This window comes from Pyrus communis, chromosome 12 (assembly GCF_963583255.1).
Source record: "Pyrus communis chromosome 12, drPyrComm1.1, whole genome shotgun sequence".
Classification (NCBI taxonomy): Eukaryota; Viridiplantae; Streptophyta; class Magnoliopsida; order Rosales; family Rosaceae; genus Pyrus; species Pyrus communis.
The window spans coordinates 5,834,240-5,851,488 of record NC_084814.1 but is presented as its reverse complement, the minus strand read 5'-3'; the positions used below and the strand labels follow the sequence as shown (position 1 = coordinate 5,851,488).

Genomic DNA, 17,249 nt, shown 5'->3' with positions numbered 1-17,249 from the left:
TTAGGACTTTTTTAGGGTTGCAAAAGCCCTGAAAATTTGGTAGAATATGGGGTATTTATAGGGCTAGAGGCCGGCCATATAATGTTTAATGGAGAGATATTCTCTAAATATTCCCAAGATATTTAATAAGAAATAATATTTTGAGATAATAGGGTAATTATCCCTAATTGATTTAATTTAGGATTACTTGATTAGAGTTAATCTTTAATAAGGAATGTATTAAAGATAGGATTTGGGTAATTGATTCTTATCTTTAATTCCTTACCAATGGCAGATGAGTTGTGGGCAGTCGTATTCAGCTGTTAAGGTCTCCAAGGGTGTGAGCTGAGCGTGGAAGTATCTAATAAGTTTGCCCATTTATTGAGCGCAATCTTATTTTTCATGAATAAAAGTTCATATATCGTGTTTAGAACATTTGGGATTATTTTAGGCTTCACAAAATATTCAAAGAAAAATTACTCTAAATTTAATCTTCTTAGCATTATTTCATAAATAAATAAATAAAAACACTCAATCCAACAAGACATGCCAAGAAAGATAAAAAAAAAAAGAGTGAGCAATTCAACTCCCAATTTGCCTCTTCCCCACACCGAACGACAACAACTTGAGTATCGTTCAGCCACCCTTCACTACTTAAAAGTTGAAACACACAAAAAAGCACTTCATTTCCTCGTCTTCTTCATCTGTTTTTGAGCAAACTCCCAACCCGACAATGGCCGGCGCCACCACTCTGTCTCTCTCTCCAAACCCAAGCTTCACCACCTCCTCCTCCCACAAACCCTCTCTCTCTACCCCCAACTTTCTCAAATTCCCAACCCTATCCCCCACCCCCATCAAACCCCTCACCCACGCTCCCCAATCCCAACTCCCAATCTCACGTGCCACCTTCACCACGCGCACTGCCGCCTCCACAACCCCATCTACCACATTCCACGGCCTCTGCTACGTCGTCGGCGACAACATCGACACCGACCAGATCATCCCCGCTGAGTACCTAACCCTGGTCCCCTCCAACCCCTCCGAGTACGAGAAGCTCGGGTCTTACGCGCTCTGCGGCCTCCCCGCCTCCTACTCCACGCGCTTCGTCGATCCGGGAGAGACAAAGTCCAAGTATTCAATCATAATCGGGGGCGCTAACTTCGGGTGCGGGTCGTCGCGGGAGCACGCGCCGGTGGCGCTGGGAGCGGCGGGAGTGGCGGCGGTGGTGGCGGAGTCGTACGCGCGGATCTTCTTCAGGAACTCGGTGGCGACAGGGGAGGTGTACCCGCTGGAATCGGAGGGTAGGGTTTGCGAGGAGTGCAAGACGGGGGATGTGGTGAGCATTGAGTTGAGTGAGAGCCGTCTGATTAATCACACGACGGGGAAGGAGTACACGTTGAAGCCGATCGGGGACGCGGGCCCCGTGATTAGGGCTGGTGGGATCTTTGCTTATGCTAGGGAGGCTGGGATGATTCCTACTTTGACTTCTTAGGTTTTGTGTGTTTGACTTTGATAATTTGGGGTTTTTAATTAATTTGGGTTTTGTGTGTTTGTGTATGGTGATTAAGCTTAATGGTCGTGTATTATGAATTTATGATCTTGAAATAAAAGGAGTTTGTTTTGTTAGCACAAAACCGACATTAAGAATTAGGCCGTTTGATAACTATTTGATTTTTCGGTTTTTGAAAAGAAAATGATTGTCAAACAGACTTAAAACAAGCAAGGCTCCTCAAGTTTACTGGTACACAGATGGTACTGATTTCTTTCCGAACCTGGTTTCTCTGTCCTTCCACTTTCCATACACTCTCATCGTCTTCTATTTTGTGCGGTCACGGTTAAACACGTTAGTATTTTATATTGATTTTTTTATAAAAATAATAAGATAAAAAATAATAGTAATATAAAATATTGATATGGTTTAACCATGACCGCACAAATAAGAGGGGATGAGAGTATATGGGAAGTGGGAGAGCAGAGAAGCCATTCTTTCCAGTACGCAGACAAATTAACTGCACAAAACATGTTCTGAAGTGGTATCAATGGTTTGTTAATCTCAAGTTCTTAGGTTCAAGTGTTCTGAAGTGGTATCAATGGTCCGTGTTGTAGCAAAATTGGCTGGACGGGACCTAGAGTGGATGTACATTTCCTATACACCCGAATTTGAATCTATTTCCTGTAATTTAGATTAGCTTGAAATAAACTGTCATTGCTCCGTATTAAAAGAGAAAAGAAGATGTAAACAGCGTTCTTTTTCTAAATGTAACAATTAATGAAGGAATGATTGGGAAATAGTAACTCTAATACTAAAATAAAACAAGTAAATAACCAGACATAATTACCACATGCACATAGGTCAAGGTTCCCTGTAATCATACTATCTTCCAATCATCCTGCAACCATCCGAACAAGACAAACCAACGATCCTAGTTTCTTTTCTTTCGGTCTGGATTTGGGTGTTTGATTGTGTAAATCTCAGAAGCTAGTGCAGCTGGGTGCTCTGAATTTGGTTTTTTTTTTTTTTTTTTTTTTTTTTAACAAACGATATTATCTACCTTAAAGAAAGAGGTGAGCTTAACCTCACTAATAAGCTAGTAATAATGTGGTTCAAATTCGTCTTTAGCGAGAATCAAACTTAAAAGGTTTTTGAGTGAAACATACAAGATTCTAACACTAACTGCTGGATAAATTTGATAAATCTAGAATACAAGGCACAACTCTTAATCAAAATGATTTATATGAAACAGATTTCGTAACACATACTGTCCTGATCCACTAAACTATGACATATGTTGACAGACATATATCACTGCCTTATTTGATCGGAAATCCATAATAACAGTGATCCAGTTATATGCAAGTTGCTCTCTACATCTGGAATAACTTTGACAAACACGATTCTGACACTAACTAGTGGATAACTTTGATTAGTCTATCACTACTAACAAGTAAGATTCTCTCCCCTCTTATTCTCATCTTCTTCACTTCCTTCCTTTCACATTTTGGTTTTTTTATTTTTAACGTTATTAAAAATTCAATATAAAATGTTAACGTAATTTAACCATAACCGTTTAAATAAAAGGGAAAGAAAGAGAAGAGATTAAGATAACCGTTTAAATAAGAGGGAAAGAAGGAGAAGAGATTAAGAGTACAGACAATCCTTCTCCCGTTGTTGATCAAAGTTTCAGTCTAATGCCAGATCAAACATATATTAACATTCAAACAATGTATGCGTTTTCTTATCCTCCTTTTCAAAAACCAAATAATAGAAATCAAGCTCGTACCGTAAACTCATTCGACCAAAACTTTCTCCGAGTCGATCAATATTAGCTCATATCATTTTTTTTGTCAAACGATATATTTTATCAAATTTGATGTTAGATTAATTAACAACAGAATTTGAACCCACGTTGTCATGCAAAGACACACAACTTTCCACCACTGTAGTAAAAGGCCACCCGCGATATTAGCTCATATCACAAGACATGAAAATATTACCAAAACAATAACTACCTTAAAACACATCAAAAGAGTCGGGCACAGTAAAATAAGGGAAATATCGTCCCAAAAGACTTCCAAATAACACCGTAAATCATTCAAATTAAACACGATTGAAGTCTTCAACTGCCAAAATTTCAAACGCATAACATATATTGTCTTCCTGAAAGTACGCGGATAACAACCATACATAAGGTAACCTGACTGAAATCAACGGTAACGACGGAGTGAAAGGGTGGTGTTTCTCTTCCAGGTTGCTCTGCGAGAAGGTCGGTTCTTGTGGTACAGATGTCCCTTTCCACGAAGACCCCTGTATTTCTTTCCAGCAGAAGTAAGACCACGAAGCTCTCTGTGCTTATGAACAGGGTTGCAAAGCCAGTTGATTCTTGGGTCATTCCTGATGGCATTGTGGGCAACATCAACCAAGATAACTTCAAAGTACTTGTAGGTCGAGTCCTGCATCCAAATATTGCAGACAAATTGTAAGCAAGACTGCAAAATCAAACTAACACCAAGCCCCAATCTAACTCACTCAAGTACATGAGTAAAAGTTGAAACTGAACCACGAACCTCATTGAGCCAGTATGAGTTGAGAACCCTGAGACCTCCCAACTTGCGCCCTGCACGCTCCTCAGCAACAGACCTCTTGCTACGCTGGAACTTGAGCTGTGTCACACCCTGGTTTGTGGGCTTTCCATATACAATACCCTTGGAAACAGGCCTCTTGCGGCCACCACGCCTCACACGGACACGGTAAACAACATAACCCTGAAACAAATTTTAACCAGAACCATCAGCCAAATCACTTGATTACTTCAAACATGGCTGGGGACCAGCAAACAAAAGGTGCATTCAAACAGATAACAAACTAGTGTTCATAAATTAAAAGACAAAAAACAAAAACAATATCCAGGACACCGACTACAATAGTTCACTATATCGAATCGAGGCAAAAGCAAGAACCATAAATAGAACTCGCTCGGTCGAAGATTGATTATTTGGTTTAGTATAGCCAGTCTCAGGAAGCATTCGATGATTGAAAAAACAGCATTTATAGGCAAAATGCTTAGGCATCAGAATGCTACTTAACCAGTGGATACTCTGGGTTAAATTAACTGATGCACAACAAAGGCAAAGCAATGTACTAGAGACGGCATGCATGCTCACTAAAACAATGACATGAATCATTAAGCAAAGGTGTAAACCGAAACTGAAAGACCACTAAATATGCATCAGATAAAACAGTAACCTTCCAGACACAACCATTATAATCATTTCATAGAGTCAAATATCAACATACATTATGCATCAGATAAATGCCTATTAAACTTAGACATTGACGTAGAAAATTTAATTTGACAATGGCTAATGAAATTATCACTACCTGCTTGGCCTTGTAACCTAAACGACGCGCCTTATCAGGGCGTGTGGGTCTTGTGACTCGGACAATCGAGGGATGTTGGCGATACTCCCAGCAGCGGACCCTCTGGAGGAATCTCATCACATCGGACTGCTTCTTCCTCCATATCTCGGATACGTACTTGTAAGCTCCTAAATGTCCCCAAAACGAAACAACATGTTATACAACTGAATTTGATAGAAATCATTAAACCCACCATTAATCATGTAATAATCAAACTTCTGATTTCATTTAAACCGTGAAATGTGGTGCATTTCCTAGAAAAATGGAGGGAACAAGAGACATATGAACTTGTCAGCTAACCGTCAAGCAAAAACCAAACCCAGTTCACAATAACTTGTAAATTTGCAAAAGTAAGCTTCCGTTCACTTATAAAACTATCAGTAAAAGTGAAATTATTACTAAACATATAAGCTCATTAGCCCGTACTAAGATTAAACAACAAAATAGACCCTAAACACAATGCTCCAAAAAGATTTACAGAAAATTACAACGCTAATATATTGGCAAAAATGAGTATTTCATAAACAATCGCATGCAAAACAGATTCAGCTGAAGTTTCAACGTCTATATAAACAAGCATGAATCTGCGTACGAAAATGGAGATGAATCTAGAGAGAGAGAGAGAGAGAGAGAGAGAGAGAGAGAGAGGTGTACCCATGGTCGGATCAGAAACGAGCTGCGACGCGCAGGGTTCGGCAGACGGGGCTAGGGTTTTTCCAAACACAGAGTGAGGCTTTGCGGTGAAAACTCGACTTTATAGTGCTGGAAAGGATTGGGATTTCCAATCTCGGCCGTCCATTGTTTTTCTGAAACCCTAGAATGTCTTCAGAAATACGATGTGTCGTAGCTTGCTAAACGACATCATGTTTCTCGGATTTTCTTTGTTTTAATGTGGCCCCGCAACTCAAGGGCTTTCCTCTATTGGACTTTTGAGAGTGCTTTTAGAAATGTTTTTGGTAAACATATTTCCGAAACCAATCTAATTACAATGCTTTTGAAATCCAAAAATATTTCATCTTTGAATTTATTTAGTCTGAATCTTCCTACAAGACATTTCTTCTCCTTCTTCTTCTTCTATTAGGGGATAAGAGAGTGAAAATCATTTCCTTAAGTGTATGTTTTATCTAAACGTTTTGTTGTCCGATATTCCTAGTTGGCCATTTGTTGTACTCATTTCAACTTTTATTTCTCTAACAACAATAATATTATAGGCACTGCTAACGCAAGGTTGGCGAGCACCTATTCAAATAGTAGTTTTCGACCGCTTGAGGCAAGTTAGCAAACTGACAACTTTGTAACACGAAGCCCCATGGTCAAACTTATTCAAATGTCAACTCCAAGTCACGTGTTTGGCCATTAGCGATAGAGAAGCTTATGAAGGGACATAAAGGTTGTCAGAGCAAGCATTTGGGTAGGCGGTTCCTCAACTACTTAAGACTGAGGGAAGCATACATGTTGGCCCAGAAAACCTTGCGCCTAGTTTTGAGAAAGTGCCATTCCATCTCTCTATGTCGACTAAATGAAGAGAAGTCGTCAGCGAGTTAAGTTTAAGTGTTAAGATTTTTTATGCCAGAGCGGTGGAATACTGGAGAACCTAGGGATTTTGGGACCCATTGAAGGCCTATATAAGGGAGGCACGAAAGGACAAAAGGAGGACGATATAACCGAGCTCATCTTGTAACCTATACCTAATATATACAGAGCACTACAGCCAACGTGGCCCAAATTTTAAGGGTGCACTTAAACTTTGTTGTCAATTTCATATAATCTTTATCCCAAGCCCACCAAAGGCCGACTATATTCATCTTTGTTGACCTCCAAATTTTAAGTATTAACTGGCACAAACTACTTTTATCACCAAAATGACTCCTCAAATTGTGTTAGTTGTTTTAATCAAATGAGATTGAAGGTTCACATTTGAAAAAAATTCAAGAACTAGAATGAATCAGTCGACCACTTTAGGCTAACTGAAATAACAGCTCGGCTTGGTTGATTTGCTGATATTCAACAACATGAATATCCATTGGTGAAAATTTGGTTTGCGGGAGTGAGAAAAGCGTCATTTCCAAATCTTGAAAAATAAGTTAAAAAACATTGTTTGTGTTTTGAAATTTTTATTTTTTTTGTAAAGTTACACTTATTATATATTTGTACCATATTTTTAATTGAGATAGGCTCATCAACACATGTAAGTCTTATCAGAAATAGTACAAATATGTGATCAGTATATATTAGGTTTCTCTGTATTTCCATGTAAAGCAAATCACATCGAAAAATTGGCGAAATTAAAACATAATTCATAAAATAAAATAGAAAAAACCAAGAGGCAATCAGGAACTTCAAGACTGAGTAATTTTATTTATATTTGTAATTTTTGGGTTTTTAAGATACGCAAAAAACATCGGATACGAAATATCAAGCATCAACAAAAAACACGAAAACATACATTCGGCCCCCGAAACAACTCCCGATTGGGCTTCTTTACAAATACAGTACAACACCCAGCGCCTCAAAAGGCCCAACACCAATACATTAAGTGAGTGGGGCCGAACGAGGTCATTCTCGGAGAAAGCCAACTTCGGCGTTACCGAAAACACTATCTCTGCCTGCGATCCCGATCCCTGCCTCCTCTCGAGTGCCTGGAGGGCTCTTCCTGCTCGGCGGCCTGCGGCGGCGAAGCCTCGTACCTCGACGGCTTCCTCTTGAAGTGCCGATCGTCGTCGCTCGACTCGTACTCCATGGAAGCAGCACTGATCATAGTCTTTCTGCTTCCAGTTCCGCTGCTCGCAGCCTTGGCCGTCGACGACGACTTGTACTCGTCGTAGAACCCATTCGCCAAGGACGACGACGACTCCTTGTGATGGTGATGCGCCGACGGTTTGGTATCCTCCGCCGCCGGAGAAGCAGTGGAGGATGAAGAGGCCTTCCGCTTCTTGCTCACTTCTCCCTCGGGAAAACTTATGCGAGAGAACACGCTTGCCTTGTGCTTCCGCTCCGCCGCGGCCGCCGCTTCTGCCGCAGCAGCTGATGCTGCAGAGGAGGCAGGTTTCGCCGATGCTGTCGTTTGGGCAGAAGGTTTGGCCGCGGACGAATCAGAACGGTGTCGTTTCTGGCGGGGATGATCCTCCTCATGGTCGTGGTGGTCGTGCTCCCTCTCGCGTTCTCGATCTCGGTCCCGCTCGCGTTCCCTGTCGTGGTGGTGCTGCTCGGATTTTCTCTTTGGAGGACGTGGAGGCGGCTGTGGCTCCAGGTCACGTGGGTCACGTGAGGGCCTGCGTTCTGGAGATTGCCTCTCGTGTCGGTGACGGCGGTGCTGATTAGGATAGTCTGGGCTTGGTGATCGGGCCATTGACTTCTGCACCAACAAATAAGAATGAACCCAATAAGTCGACCATTGTAGTAATTTCCAACAAAATTTACCAAGCCGTTCCCATTTTACGTCCTTTTTTTGGGGTAATTATTTCAGGTCCATCAAATTGCATTGCCCGGTTAAAATTTGGAGGATTTTATCTGACTTTCGTTAAACACGGCACTCTACTAAGAGACAAAGATGGGTTGTCAAGAACGCAAAGGAGGTAAAATGGGCAATTGGTCAAATCTAGAATGGATCATACATTTTGGGGGTTTGCGAGGAGAAGCATTACGAATTTTTACAAAATTTTAATAAAAAGTGACAACGAAGGGGTTTCCAACCAACAATGTCGGAAGTGATAGAATTTCCAGAAACGTTTTTGGTACCCCAGAATCAATGATCCTGCGAAAAATAATTTGGAAGTAACGGCATTCATAAGGCCGTAGGGTAACCCAGACCATAACAGAACTCCAAATTGACCTTTTCCCGGTCACCGTGACAAAGGCCAAATAGAGCATGCGTTACCAAGAAAACAAATAATATAATGACGTAAAATTTAAAATTAAGAACCAAAGAAAAATAATTAAATGATAGGAAAACGAAAACCGGGCTAATAAAACATCCTAGACTCTTTGATCTTAACTGCAGCCACAAGAGGAAAATTGGCACGATAAAAGACGTACAGATTTGGATTTCATTGGAGGACCATCGCCACCGCTGCTAACTTCCCTTCTGTATTCCCTGTCTTTGGAGAACTCCCGGCTGTAAAAAAAAGAAGATGAAACTCAATTAATTATTCAACCACGCTAAAATAGATACTTGCAGCTTTGGCGGAAACGCAACCAATTTCAATTTGAAATTCAATCTTTACCTTTGACCCTGTCTTTCATTTTCACGCTTCCTTCTCAAATCAGCTTTCCGAGCCTCAAATTCTTCTTTGCTCATGATGGGGGGTCCATTCATCCCATTCATCCCATTCATGCCCATACCAAAGTCCGCAAGATCCCTGTATGAAGTTGAAGATTCAATACGAAACAATGTTGTTGGGTCGACACGAAGGCAAAAAAACATTGAATTGCAACTTGCAACCATAAAATGACACTTAAGGCAATGGTTCCACCTACAAACCTAAAAGATTGTGTAAAGGCTCCATAAGAAAAAACATTAACTTGCATATCCAATTTGAATAAAAAAATTCATAACACAAACACACCAACATATCACACCCATTCACTATGAAATTCACGAGCATACCTCTGAGGCGGAACCATGGGCATCATATAACCTTGAGCACCAAATGGGTCCTGTGGACCAAGACCCCCAAATGGCATGTCAATGGGACCATAACCCATATACGGCATCGGACCACCATATGGTGTCATATATCCTTCCATGCCCATGCCCGGTTGCATGCCATTCCAGTATGGATTATAAGCAGCGGGGCCCATAGGCATCATATAGTTTTCACCTGCAAGATCTTGAGGGTTTCTCCATTGCATGTCTGCGTTGAATGTAATCGTGTTATAAAATCTATAAAATCATGTATATAATTCAAATTTATAATTACTGCAGATAACTTGAATAGAAACCTCTATGTTTACAAAAACAAAATAAGAGAAAAGGCATACCATTCACAGGCACACGAATTTTCTTCTTTTTCCTTTTCTTTCCTGTAACAGAGATACAATGAAAAATAAATAAAAATAAGAGATCACTACAGATTCTTTTCAAGAAAAAATAATTTACTCAACACATCTATCCTCCACCTGCATGTCAAAAAAATAAGGTAACGCAGAACTTGATTATGCACAAGGATAGAACCAGAGAACAATAATAACCAGACCACTACATTACCTGCCTCCCCAGAAGCCATCCTTTGCTGCACTTCCTCCTCAACCAGTGGAACGCTACCTTGTGACGCTGGTTCCTTCACACTCATTGACTCACGCGTGGCTTCAGATGCATCAGCTACTTTTGTAGTTCTCACTCTCTCTAAAATCTGCTGCTGGGGAAGAACAGGCTTTACGTCATTTTCAGATTCAGGAAACTTTGGAGGTTCTTCATTCTGAGGTAACTGCTTTTCATCTCCTTTTGATGCAGCAGATACTGTAGGGGAAGGAATCTTGGGTTGTGGACAGCGAGCAGACTCCATATCTGAATGTTACAAATCATGAGTGTAATTATAAAAATGTTCTAGTCTAAATAGAAATAGAAGGCAGGTCACTGAAAAACAAACCTTGAACTTGGAAAGTACTCCCAGCATTGTCAGCACTACTGTTACCACCAGACTCCAAGATGCGATTGATTGTATCCCTCAGTGTCTTATTTGGCAGTAGATCATCTGCCAGTGTATTTGTAGCCCCACAGACACACACTGACTTGGACATAATGTAGTTCCTGATACCTGATTAACATATGAGCCATTGTAAACAAAGAAAATTGATATGGTAAATCATAATGGTACGACAATTCAGGATACACAATAAGATATCAAAAGGCCTCATCAAATTACCCAGATGAGGGTAAACCAAAAAGATCACAAGAGATCAAAGTTGAAATTCTTCCCTTAGAAGTCAAAATTTATACAATTAAATTTACATCATAACTTACACTTATCACAAAAGCTATTAAAGCAACACTTGCTCGTTAGCACAGCATCTTTCATCACTTCTTTGCACAACGGGCAGTGTAGCTCGGGCGGTAGATCACCAACAGAACGCGTAGATGGTAAACCTTCAATCTCTTTCTCAAAAGCAGCCCTATTTCCATATCAAAGATAATCGTAAGTTTTTTATGAAACAAAAAAAAAATGGAAAATACGTCTATAAAATTTGTAACACCAGATTAGCTTACTCATTCGGCCTCAATACAGCTTTATCACCACTTGGCAACTTATATGAGCCATCCGGGTTTGCCATCAGCATGGACTTAGGAATTCCAGTGGGTGGCTTCACTCTTTTTATGTCAAAATTTGGATCACCATTCGTAGGGCAGTGCTGAATATAATGCCCTGAACACACATACAAATGCCAAATATCAGAATTTTCCTCATCTATTCACTTATCACAAAGCATCTGTTATCTTCTAAAAGGAGAAGGAAACTTGAACATACCAGGCACCTTACACCTGTGACAAATATAGCCCTGTGGAGGTGTTTTCCTCTCGAAGCCCCCTACTCCTCGACCTCAATCAAAGAAAAATTGATATCAGTTTCATTATGAAAAATTGAAAGAGAGGCAGAAATTCAATCAGCACTGATATGTTACGAAAAACAAAAATTATATAATCTAAAGAGACTCACCAATACCACGTCCATTCATCATTCTTCCACCCCTGCCAAAACCTCTACCAGGACCAAAGCCATCAGGACCTTGGCTGCAAAAACACAAAGATCATCCAACATTAGTGATGAGAAACCTATCATTATCATATCACAGTACACTAATGAAACTGAAAGCATCTTACTGTTGCCATTCCAAGGCTGGAGTGTCGATTAAAGCCTTAATCTTGCTATCTTCATCAGCTTTATCAGTTGGCTGCGCATCCACAGCCTGATAACTTGTCTGCACTGTCATCACTTCAGGAATTTCATACAAATCATCCCCATAATCATCCCAATCTGGATCACCAGGCTGCCAAGCCATAATAAACACAAGATCACTAAAACGTCTGGCACAAAGCAAAGCATAAACACACCAGTTAAAACCAAAGAAGATCAAGCGGCTGTTAAAACTTACATATTTCGTGGCAGATGATTCAGCCGCCGGAAAGCTAGTCCTTTCTGGTTCAGTGTCCACCTTATCTTCCTCCTTTCGCCTACAACAAAAGAAATAAAAATAGCCTAACTTAACCAACCCTTGAAATCTGCCCTAGGGGTCATAAGAAACACAATCACCCTATCCAAGCACATGGCATAACTCCAACGAAGATGCAAAAGAGGGACTACCCATGTCACAGATTCATTAAACACAAGAACAAAGTAATAATGCCAACTCTAAATTGATTATGGATTTTGCAACATAACTAAAGACGAGAAGTTAAAGGATCTGAGATAGTACTCTGAATCAGTAACAATAGGCATTGGAGGCCTTCCAGGTACACGGCGAATTAAAACTGACGTATTTTTTGGAATCAACATCGCTTCATCAAGATACTCTGAAATTACAAAACATAGCTCGTAAAGACTATAAAATATTGTAATGATATAATCCATGAAAGCAAGGATAAAAGCTACCAAAATTTGAATCCCGACATCACAACCCACAATTCCTAGGAAGTTTCTAGTCAGATTAACCATTCCTAAAGAACCCAGATTTCAACCTAACACAACCTGTCCCCACTCAGATTGACTCAATTCACCATAGAGAATGTGGTGGTCGAATTTTTCTCATTCAATGACAAAAGTAAACCACCATACAAAGTCACTCTATTTTGAATTTTAAGGCAACCCCTAATCTTAATTATTCGAGAAAAACCCCAAAAGACAATTTTACAAATCCCCAAAACCATAGACCAACGATTTCGCCACTCAATCAGACAAACACACTCTCATACAACATGTTAGTACCCATATCCGTGATTAATTTCAACATGTTCAGAAGGTAATAACTAAATCAGAACCAACCTTCATTGGTCTGGGCATTGGTGACGACGAGGTCGTAATCAGTACCCCGCCCTAAGTGCTTGGATTCATATATTTTTTCTTTCAAAATACCAACTGCGATGAACGGGCCGTCCATAGGAATAGAATCATAATCTTTTGCACTCTTAAATTTATAATAGACCGCCATGGTAAATATCTTTTTTTCTTTTCCTTCCAAAATATGAAATATGTATAACACCACAAACAAGAACAACAATCTCCCTGAAGAGAACGATATTCAAAGGCCGATAAAACTATACGGCCTTATATTCAAGGCCAAGAAAAAACTACTATCAAATCAAACAGTACAAAAAGTGCAAGCTCTTTTTTTTCTTCGATTATTCTACTGAGATCGAACAATCAAACCACCGCAAATGGAGAGACAGATTGACAGCTTTTCCGAAGCTTCTTCGCCGCCGCCAACCACAGCACCAATCTCAGCTCTTTCGATTCCAATCCTTCAGAAACCGATGTCGAACAGATGCGATGCTCGGAATTAAATTAGGTTCCTCCACCATCCGTCCGCCGCCGACCCAATCCTCCTCCGCCAACCGCCGCAATCAGAATCGAATTTCACAGATCTCGGTGAAATTAAAGAAAGCCCTCTCTCTGCGCTTATCAATGCAAATAGTTCGAATTTCAGGAAGAGTCTGAGAGAATCCGAAAACCTTGGTTGAAAACTCAGTCGGATGTTTTGATTCGCCGATTGATTGATTGGATTGTGGCTTCGAAATCGCCGATTGATTGGATTGCACGAACTCCAAGAAAGCTTCTGACACACCGAAATCGAGAAAATCAGAATCCGTCAGAGAGAATCCCCGTGAAATTGTGAAAGTGGCAGCGATCTACAAGATCTAGAGCGAGTTTTGTAGGCTGATGATCATGACGAACCGCCGGACTGCTAGGGTTTGCTTCTGGGAAATTTCAGAGCGCCACAGAGACCGAGAGAGAGAGAAGAGAGCAATTGTAGTTGTAAGGGGGTTGGGTTTTTGTTATCTTCTCTCTCCTTTTCCGTTGCGGATAATCCTTGTGGGCCCAACGGCCCGTCGGACCGTTGACAGCTGTTGGCCCAGGTGAAAAACGCGTTTTACAAAATCGTGACCGTTGGAAAATCCTTGTGCCCAAAGTAAAACCGGATTGTGTGAATTGACGAAAAAGCCCATTTCCTTTTTCCACTGCGGTGAGGAGAGTAGTCATTGGAGTGAAGTGGGGAAACTGGGAGATTAAAGATTGCTTGCGTTCCACGAAACCAATTGAATGCTTCCCGCCTTTCCTCATTCCATCAGGAAATAATGAAATTAATCAATCAATAAATTAAATTGGAACCCTAATTTCGCAATGCTCATACCACAATTAGAAACTTGCCCCTCTCTCGTTTTCTCAAAAGCTCTCAACTTTCATGTCTTCTGTTCTCAGAGATCAAAACCCTCATCACTGATCATACATTCGAGGAGGGGTTTGCCTCAGAGATTGTAAGTAGTTCTCTCAATTGGGTTCACGCTGAACTTGTTTTTCATCTTCGAAAAGGCGAAAACGCTCTGAATTTTGTCACAGATTTCTTTGGCTTTTGAGGTTCAGTTCCTTAAGAGTTAAGACCGGATCATGGACGAGTTTTTGGTTCTTGAGGAACTAGGCAGTGGATCTTTCGGGACGGTATTTAAGGCGTAGCACAAACCGACGGGTAAAATTGTTGCAATCAAGTATCTGAGGGTGAGATTCAGTTCCATTGAGTAGTGTCTAACACTACCGGAAGTTCAGTCCCTTTCCAAGCTCAAGCATCCCAACCTTGTCCAGTTGAAGAGTGTCTTCACCAAATGCGATTCTGCATTCCTTGTCTTCGAGTATATGCAGAGCAGTCTCCTTGATCACATGGTCAAAAGGCAAACCAAATTCACCGAGGATGAACTTCGAAGCATCTCCTTTCAGATGTTTCATGGCCTGGATTATATGCACAGAAATGGCTATTTCCATAGGTGATTTGAAGCCCGCTAACGTCTTGGTTAACGATGGTTCCCATGTGGTCAAGATTGCAGATTTGGGTTCTGCTATGGAGATCGATTCACCCCCTCCCTATACAGACTACGTCACTACTCGCCCTTATCGAGCTCCTGAGGTGTTGCTTCAGTCAGGCCTCTACGGTCCTAAGGTCGATATGTGGGCAATGGGCGCCATCATCGCAGAGCTGTTTTCATTCCGGACTCTGTTTCCCGGTCAAAGTGCTGATGATCAGATGTTCAAGATTTGCAGCGTCATTGGCAGCCCAACTTGGGATACATGGCCAGAGGGACATATTCTTGCCCAAAACTTGAACTATGAGTTTCCACAATTTCGCAGTGTTGGTCTATCTGCGATGGTTCCTTCCGCAAGCAGATCTGCCATCCAGCTGATTTCTTCCCTTTGTTCTTGGGGCCCTTCCGCAAGGCCTACTGCTACTGAAGCACTCAAGCATCCCTTCTTCGTTGGCAACCACAAGATTTCACGCGCCATCCCTTTGAGACAAAGCAATATTCTGCTTGCATCCAATTCTCTTATTTTCGTGTAGATTTGACACGACTAATGTGTTGATTATTGGCTCAAACAAGTAGTCTAAAACCAACAAATAATGTTGGCTACTTTTGTGGTCAAAATTGATGGTTGGTATGCTACATGTGGGAAATAAAATGGATGCTCTTATGCCTAATTTGTGGTCAAAGAATGGATGCAATTATGCCTAATTCTTTTGACTTGATGAGAGGCCTTTGGCCTATAAAAGGAGGTGTAGGCATAACTCAAACATAACACTAAGGAGAAAGGAAGAGAGAAAAATAGCAAGAAGCCATTTGGCATAGAGAAGAATTTTCTCAAATTGTCTTGCTTTGTATTTTTGGTTTTCTCTTCCTATTGTAAGTGTGAGAGTTTGGGTTATTCGGGTCTTTGGGAAATTGAGTGATAAACACTATTGTATGTTCTCATTGATTATAGTGGAAAACTCCGTCGTCTCCAAACTGGATGTAGGCATTGCCGAACCAGTATAAATCTTGGTGTTCTTGTTGGTATTGTTCTATTTATCTTTTGTCAGTTATTGTGGTTTATTTTTCACTCACACTTGGTTGACGCTTCCGCACAACAAGTGGTATCAGAGCCTAGTGTTTCGACTAGGCGTTCTCGTGGGAGTGAAAAATTTGTTGGCGCTACAGTCCCGTGAATAGTGCTGAGTAGATGGCTGGAGATAAAGATGAATCTGTGAAGGGGAAGGAGTCGGCATCGTCTTCGTCGGCGTCTACATCCAATAGACATCAAATTGCTACTACAAGGTTAGAGGTTGATAAATTCAATGGCTCTAATAATTTTGGTATGTGGCAATGTGAAGTTATGGATGTGTTGTATCAACAAGAGTTGGATATGGTTCTGGAAGATAAACCAGAAGATATTGATGACAAGCAGTGGACACGAATTAATCTTCATGCTTGTGCTGCTATTCGATCGTTCCTTGATAAGGAGTTGAAATACCCGTATATGAAGGAAACTTCTGCTAAGGAGTTATGGACAAAATTGGAAGAGAAGTATATGACCAAGAGCGCAGAAAATCGGCTCTTCTTGAAGAAGCGACTCTTCCGATTTCAGTATAGTCCAGGTATTTCTATGCATGAACACCTCAATGATTATAATAAAATACTTGCTGATTTAGCAAACCTTGATGTGCAAATTCCTGACGAGGATAAGGCACTATGTTTGTTAAATTCATTGCCTGATGATTATGATCATTTGACAACTACTTTGTTGTATGGAAAATCCGAGGTGAAACTTGATGAGGTGTCTGCGGCATTGGTGAATCATGAGTGTCGAAAGAAGGAACTAAAGACTCACAATTCACAAACCGAGGCACTTGTTGCAAGGGGTCGAACAGAGGAAAGAAAATATGTGAAGCGGGGAAAATCTCGTTCAAAGTCACGAGGGAAGTTTCCTGCTAAAGATGAATGTGCCTTTTGTCGCCAAAAGGGTCATTGGAAGAAAGACTGCCCCAAATTGAAGAACAAAGAGAAAGCGGGTTCTGAAGCAAATATTGCAAAATCTGGAGATGATGATTTTGAGTTTGCTTTGACTAGTTCATCTGCTGATGGTCACTCCAAGGAGTGGATTTTGGATTCAGGTTGCACCTATCATATGTGTCCCATTCGAGAATGGTTTTCTAGCTTCGAGGAGCTGGATGGTGGAGTTGTTTTGATGGGTAATGATAATGCCTGCAAAACACAAGGGATAGGCAAAATCTGTTTGAAGATGCATGATGGAACAGTCAGAGAATTAAGTGATGTTCGGTATGTACCGGATATGAAGAAAAATCTTATCTCACTGGGTGCATTGGAATCCAAGGGTCTCAA

At 40.8% G+C, this 17,249-nt stretch overlaps 3 protein-coding genes and 1 pseudogene across 3 annotated transcripts; 2 read left to right on the top strand and 2 right to left on the bottom strand.

Moving 5' to 3' along the window:
• Window positions 1-623: 623 nt before the first annotated feature.
• On the top strand, window positions 624-1,605 carry LOC137710956 (3-isopropylmalate dehydratase small subunit 1-like). The gene has a single exon (XM_068450128.1). It carries the CDS (start codon window positions 713-715, stop codon window positions 1,469-1,471), a length of 759 nt encoding a protein of 252 aa, XP_068306229.1. The 5' UTR covers window positions 624-712; the 3' UTR covers window positions 1,472-1,605.
• A 1,914-nt stretch (window positions 1,606-3,519) lies between these two features.
• On the bottom strand, window positions 3,520-5,644 carry LOC137710318 (large ribosomal subunit protein eL15z). Its single transcript, XM_068449253.1, has 4 exons — window positions 5,552-5,644; window positions 4,859-5,025; window positions 4,045-4,242; window positions 3,520-3,930 (listed from the first exon to the last, which is right to left on the bottom strand). The coding sequence occupies exons 1-4, from the start codon at window positions 5,553-5,555 to the stop codon at window positions 3,685-3,687; spliced, it is 615 nt and encodes a 204-aa protein (XP_068305354.1). The 5' UTR covers window positions 5,556-5,644; the 3' UTR covers window positions 3,520-3,684.
• A 1,586-nt stretch (window positions 5,645-7,230) lies between these two features.
• LOC137710317 (E3 ubiquitin ligase PARAQUAT TOLERANCE 3-like) lies at window positions 7,231-13,853 on the bottom strand. Its single transcript, XM_068449252.1, has 15 exons — window positions 12,874-13,853; window positions 12,308-12,404; window positions 11,987-12,065; window positions 11,715-11,881; window positions 11,551-11,624; window positions 11,362-11,433; window positions 11,103-11,259; window positions 10,860-11,008; window positions 10,486-10,653; window positions 10,104-10,403; window positions 9,878-9,919; window positions 9,504-9,750; window positions 9,121-9,255; window positions 8,933-9,011; window positions 7,231-8,252 (listed from the first exon to the last, which is right to left on the bottom strand). The coding sequence occupies exons 1-15, from the start codon at window positions 13,037-13,039 to the stop codon at window positions 7,494-7,496; spliced, it is 2,691 nt and encodes an 896-aa protein (XP_068305353.1). The 5' UTR covers window positions 13,040-13,853; the 3' UTR covers window positions 7,231-7,493.
• Window positions 13,854-14,493: 640 nt separating this feature from the next.
• LOC137709890 (cyclin-dependent kinase F-3-like) lies at window positions 14,494-15,433 on the top strand (annotated as a pseudogene).
• Window positions 15,434-17,249: the final 1,816 nt, after the last annotated feature.